General features: G+C 54.2%; 1 protein-coding gene across 2 annotated transcripts; it reads left to right on the top strand.

The window, feature by feature from the left end:
• Nucleotides 1–1,281: 1,281 nt before the first annotated feature.
• On the top strand, nucleotides 1,282–5,501 carry Fxyd2 (FXYD domain containing ion transport regulator 2). Of its 2 annotated transcripts, none has more exons than XM_036194353.1 (6): nucleotides 1,282–1,531; nucleotides 3,335–3,373; nucleotides 3,527–3,601; nucleotides 4,791–4,827; nucleotides 4,975–5,005; nucleotides 5,243–5,501. In XM_036194353.1, the coding sequence occupies exons 1-5, from the start codon at nucleotides 1,495–1,497 to the stop codon at nucleotides 4,997–4,999; spliced, it is 213 nt and encodes a 70-aa protein (XP_036050246.1). In that variant the 5' UTR covers nucleotides 1,282–1,494; the 3' UTR covers nucleotides 5,000–5,005; nucleotides 5,243–5,501. The 2 variants fall into 2 exon arrangements, with proteins under 2 accessions (XP_036050246.1, XP_036050245.1); XM_036194352.1 differs by having other exon boundaries at nucleotides 4,975–5,001.
• The last annotated feature ends 323 nt before the right edge of the window (nucleotides 5,502–5,824 follow it).

Genomic DNA, 5,824 nt, shown 5'->3' on the forward strand with positions numbered 1-5,824 from the left:
TATTCTGATATGCCTGTCTCAGTCCTCACCAACTTCCCTGAGTCCTGTGCCCTGCCCACTGTATAGACAAAGAGACAGAGGCATGGAGAGGCAAACACATTGCCAAAGGTCAAAGGAACATCAAGTAGTGGAGCCAGGGTGTGAGCAAAGCTATCGGTGCCCTGGCATTGGTTGAGGGGGACTCACAGATGGAGCCCCTCCCTTCAGAAGGACTGAACTGCATCAGGGGATGAGATATCATTTATCTGTCTGTCTGTCTGTCTATCCATCCATCTCTTATCCACCTAGCTATCATCTCTCCATCAATCTATTGTCTATCTATCCATCTATCACCTGCGTGGCCTGTATGCATGCACATATGTATATATGTATGTAACGTATGTATGTATCAGCTATTTATGAATCTATCATCTATGTATCTATCTCTACATCATCTGCCAGTGATGGACATTAGTCTGTTGAAGGCCAATTCTACTGTGTAGAGTCCCCAAAATACTATATAGTACTCACAGAAAACCCACCCAGTAGTTCCCAAGGGGACAGTCACAGTGAAGTGGAGGACAGCCTGGTAAGGATGGGCAAAGCGTCTGTGCCCTGAACCTGAAAGAACAGTTGTCAGTCTCAACTTTCACTGGCTACGTGACCTTAGGTAAGGCCCCTAACTTCTCTGTGCTTCAGATAGCTCATGTTAAGTAGGGAGGTGACCCAACAGGGAGAAGCCAGCTAGAAAATGCTTCATAAGCCAGAACAAGCGTGGGCCTCTTCCTGAAAGTCTTAAGTGCATGGTGGATAGCCACACGAGGGAGTGCCGGGCATTAGGGTAAGACATTAATTAGTCAGGGATGCATTCCAGACTGAGATGTGAGTGGCTAAATACGGCCTTTAGGATCAGGATAAATAAAAGAAGTCAGGACTGGCTGTTGGGGACAGCAGAGCCACGGGGGCTCATCCTGCCGTGGACCCCAAGGTTCAGAGGACTTTGGTGAGAGGGGGAGGCAGGCCAGGCTCCTCAGGAACTCCCCAGGGGAACATGAGTGCCCAGGAGAATGTTAGCTGCCACGGTGCTATCCACACGGGCTGGCAGGGAGCTCTGAGGGCTAAGGGACTCAGATCTGACAGAGTACCACCCCCCACCCCACCCCCATGGGCCATTCACAATGAGTGCATCTAACTTCCACTTCCTCAGGCCAGCTGCAGCTTCCCCAGCTGATGGAAGAATACTGTTGCTGCCCATCCGGGCCTTGCTCTCTGGAAATTTCCTTTGGGAGGGGCTGGAGACTGCAGCGAGCCCCTCCCCGCCTCTGGCTCCCCTCAACACCTCCCCCTTGCCTGGCTCAGCAGGAGCCCCTCTGAGCACACCCAACTTTTCTTGTGACCAGGGTAAATATTACCTGACACTGTTAATATTTAATGCCCCCCACCTCTGCCCTGGCCACCCCACGGCAGACACCATCCCTGAAGTAGAGGTTGTAGGAAGACTGTGCAGCAGCCCTGATGGCCGGGGAAATGACAGGGTTTTCGGCTGATGATGGTGAGTGCAGTGCCCGGTGGGGCTGGCAGGACTGCCTGGGGGGGGCAGCTGGACCCCCTTCCCCCTCTGGGACTGCCTTCAGTGGGCAGCTGGACCCCTTTTCCTCCTCCTCCTCCTCCTTGCCTCTGGGTTTCCAGCCAGTGGCTCTCTAAGAAAATTAGCAATCAGAAGGGTCCCAACTCCCCCAACCCCACAGGAAAGAAGCAGAATAGAAGTTGGAGCCGCAGAAGTGTGTGTGTGTGTGTGTGTGTGTGTGTGTGTGCTTGCTTATGTATGTGTTCCTGTGTGACTTTGTTTTTGAGACAGAATCTTGTTCTCTAGCCCAGGTTAGCCTGGAACTCACTGTAAAGTCCAGAATAACCTAAAATCCACTACAATCCTCCTGCCTCAGCCTCCCACACGCTACCCAGTGTGACTTTCTAATACTGGTTGGAGAACTAAGGCCACAAAGCAGGCAGAGGCTGCCTGGGAAGAGCAGTCCTGACCAGCCTTCCCCAGCTGGCTTGGGGTCACAAGAAAAGCCCCGAGTTTTGGGATCCACAAATCTTCAGCGTTCTGGCCCGGAGTGCAGGTGGGGGAAGGGCTCACCAAAGGGTTCTGAAGGGGAGTCCTGGCTTGGGTGTGGCTGAGGCTAGCTCCCCACATGACCTTGACTGTAACTGAAGCTGAGGAGACTTACTGCACAGCAGCAGAGCCTGGGTCCCTGTGGCTTCTCCTCAGATTCTGGCCTTCCTGAACAAGCCATACCCGAGGGCTGTGAGGCCCTGATCTCTGTTTGGCAACCGGAAACAGCTGGGCTCACCAGGCCCTGTGGTTGACCACGACAGGGGCACAGTTCAAAGTTGCCTGGGAATTGCTAACCTGTTCGGTCCTTTAGAAAGAGCCTCAGCCCCCTAGTGCCAAGAGGGTCTCCAGCAGGGCAGCAAAGGGTGCAGCTGGCATGGAGGGGGTGGGATGGCCGCAGCTTTGCTGGCCAGTGCCACCAGCTATCCAAGGGCAAGTGCTCTGAGCTCAGGGGATGAAGAGCGGAATATTTGCTTTCACCAGGATGAAAGGGGCCACAGGAGTCAGGGCCAGGGCCAGAGAGCTTGTGGACAACTCTTCCTACGTGTCACTTGAGACTCAGAGTGACCCTTTGCCTGGGTTCAAATCCCAGCTCTGCCCCTTACCTGATATGTGGCTTACTTATGCTCTTTGCTCTTCAATCTCTTGTGGGTTAGAGGGGGATAACACAGTACCCCACCGGTGGTCTGAGCTGCTCTTGTATTCACTTGGGTCTGGAGTGCCGGGACACTGAGTGTATATTCCCCACTCCTGTTAGTTTTCCTGAGGACCATGACATAGGAGAGTAGAATCTAGGATGGTCAAGCCCCGATTCTGCCTTTGATATCCAGGGTCTTTACAAAAACTCCAGCAGGCCCATGGTTCCCTCCTCCTGTTCCCTGAACACAGAGGCTCTTTGACTCCCTCATTTATTTCATAGATATTACTCCTCCTTGAGAAAGTGGAATTATATCAGTAGAGGCCACTATGGAGCCTCCCAGGAACCTGGGCTCTATGGCCTGTCCTTGTGATATAGAGCAGGGAGCTGGGGAGGACCACACCCTCCTGGGATTGTGAGGGTATCATCCCCCATCCAGGATGTCCATGTGGTGTTAGTAACCTTGGGGTGGATGTCCAGTCCACTCTTCCCCATCTTTCCCCTGCCCATCTGGGCCCTTGGGGATCCTTTGAGCAGTCCAGTGTTCCCACTGCTCTGGGGTTGTGATATCTTGCTCATCCCACTCCGGGCTCTCTCCTCAGGTGGCAGCGGCAAGGGGGCAGAGGATCCATTCCACTATGGTAAGCCAGCCCTCCCCTGCTCACCCCTCAGCTGGCTCCCAGCCCTTGTTCCTGGGTATCTGCTCTCAGCACCATGGGGCTGCTGGTGGGTGGACTTGGGAGGTCTGCGAGGGGCCGTGCTTACACCACCGCGCATGTCTCCTCTCTTCCAAGACTACGAGACTGTCCGCAAAGGGGGGCTGATCTTCGCGGGCTTGGCCTTCGTCGTGGGGCTCCTCATCCTCCTCAGTAAGTGGAGACGGGTGGGGCAGTTCCCAAAGTCATACAGTAAGGGCACTTACCACTTCCCATCCCACACTCCACCAGCCAGAGGAGGAATTTAGGAAGTGTGTGCAAGAGGACAGCAGGCTCCCGCTTCCTTCAGGGTGCCCCCTAGTGGCCGTGGAAGGGGAAACGGAGAGAGGAGTCTGGCTCGGCAGCAATGGGCAGGGGAGGCCAAGGGAGCAGGCAGGGTGGAAGCCTAACCCCATCTCCGGGACATCTCTGGAGGTGGCCACACCCTAGCCACCCAAGCCATTAGATGTTCTCAGCGCACTGAGGGACAGTACCCCTGCCCCGACTGTCATCGTTTGAGATGGACAGTGAGACTCACCGGGAGAGACTTGTGGCAGCTCCCCTCCCTGGGTGTATCTGACATCACCCTTCCCCGCAAACCCTTCCTCCATATGCCTCAAACTAGCCCGGCTAGGATCCAGGCCCAGGGGCCTACCACTGACTAACTCTGGGGATGGAGGAGGCTCCGCTTTCCCTGTTTAATGGGGACAATCTCCATCAGTCTTGTAAGATTTGAGCTCGCATCCCAAGACAGCTATAGAGGTGAGGGGGTTACATTAGGAAGGGCAGCCATGGAGGGTTTTAGGGGGAGGGCAATGTCCTTAGACGTCTTCCAGCACTGGCAGGCACAACAGCAAGTGCTCAATAAATGAAATGCCACCAAAAGAGAAATACCAGAGTCACAATCAGGAAGATGCTTGGTGAAACGTCTGTGTTCTGGAATTCTCCCTGAAAGCTGGGCTCCTGGATCTGTGTTGGAGGGGAAATGGGGGGGGGGGCATTTCTCAGAAGTTATGAGCCTAAGCAGGGATTTGAACTTTGGATTTGGCCTGTCCTCCTCCAAGTGTGTATGTACCAAGCAGCTGCCCCATTGGGCCTAACACTGTGCTGGTGGCATCATGAACTCTGGTCCCAGCTGCCACTTCCAACATGTTCACAGTCCACCACAGAGCTGGTGCAGTGAATGGTTGTTGATTGACTAATTGCTTGGTGGTTCAGCCCTATATAAACAGAGAAACTGTTAAATGTAGACTCCGAGCCCCACTGGAGGAAGGGTGGGGGCAAGCAATCCGGGCAGAAGGTTGGAAAATGGCAACAGGGTCTCCTTGGAAAATGGCAACAAACTTTACTGTATTTTTTCTAGGCAAAAGATTCCGCTGTGGGGGCAGTAAGAGGCACAGGTGAGTGCTGTCGGGAAACTGGCAAGGTGGGTGGGGCAGGGAGGAGGGCAGGAAGCTTTCCCTAATGAGGAGGGGATCCGCAATCTGGGGGACCCCAGGTTTCCCCTCCCTCTGCCTTCACCCTCTCTTCATTCTTCCCCATCCCAGGCAGGTCAACGAAGATGAGCTGTGACAGTGAGTATGTTCCCTTCAAGGAACACAGGGCTTGGGTAGAGAATGCCTGTGAACAAGAGACAGCAGGCAGAAGGAATCTGGGGGCTGGGGGGAGCTGTCCCCATTAATGTTTTAAAGTGAGGACTGAGTATGTAGTGGGATGTGTGGTGTAGGGATGCTGCAGAGGGGTCCTTGGGGACAGACAAAAGTCCCAGCCCCAGAGGCCTTCCCCCCAGCTCAAACCTTGCCTTTGTCTTTCCAGAGCCGCCAGTGCCCACCGGTGCACGGGTACCACGGATGCCTGTCTTCCCCAGCTGTACCCCACTGTTCCATAACAGTCAGCACTCAGGCTGAAGGATGTGCCAGGCTCACTATGACCCCTTCATGGTCATCCACTCATGCCTCTTGATCCTTAATTTCCTTCCCTCCCCAACTCCTCTAACAACCCCACTTCCTGTTCCAAATTGGGGTACATGTGCAGCCTCATCTCACTGGTTTCCAATGAATCATTCTAGCAAGTATCTGCCAATGAAAGCAGGCTTGGTGTGGTCATCTCTGGGCCCCTCATCATTCACCCCTGAATAGATGGGGACAGAGACCTCTGCCTGACTTATGGGTGCCCTGCAGAAGTCTGAAGGTGTCAAGTTGAAGGTGACTGGGTCTGTTGGGTCCTGTTGGATGCTGTTGCTGTGGAAGCCTGGGTGCTTCCATGAGGAACTTGCTTCTTGGGTGCTCTTGGCCACCTAAGAGGTAGCTGTCTGTGGCCACATTTGTGGGTTTTCCCAAAGTGCACTGCTGTCCTTGGGTGGGTGGATTTGAAAAGCCTGGTGCTGGGCCTCGGCTC

The sequence above is a fragment of the Onychomys torridus genome, chromosome 7 (assembly GCF_903995425.1).
Source record: "Onychomys torridus chromosome 7, mOncTor1.1, whole genome shotgun sequence".
Lineage (NCBI taxonomy): Eukaryota > Metazoa > Chordata > Mammalia > Rodentia > Cricetidae > Onychomys > Onychomys torridus.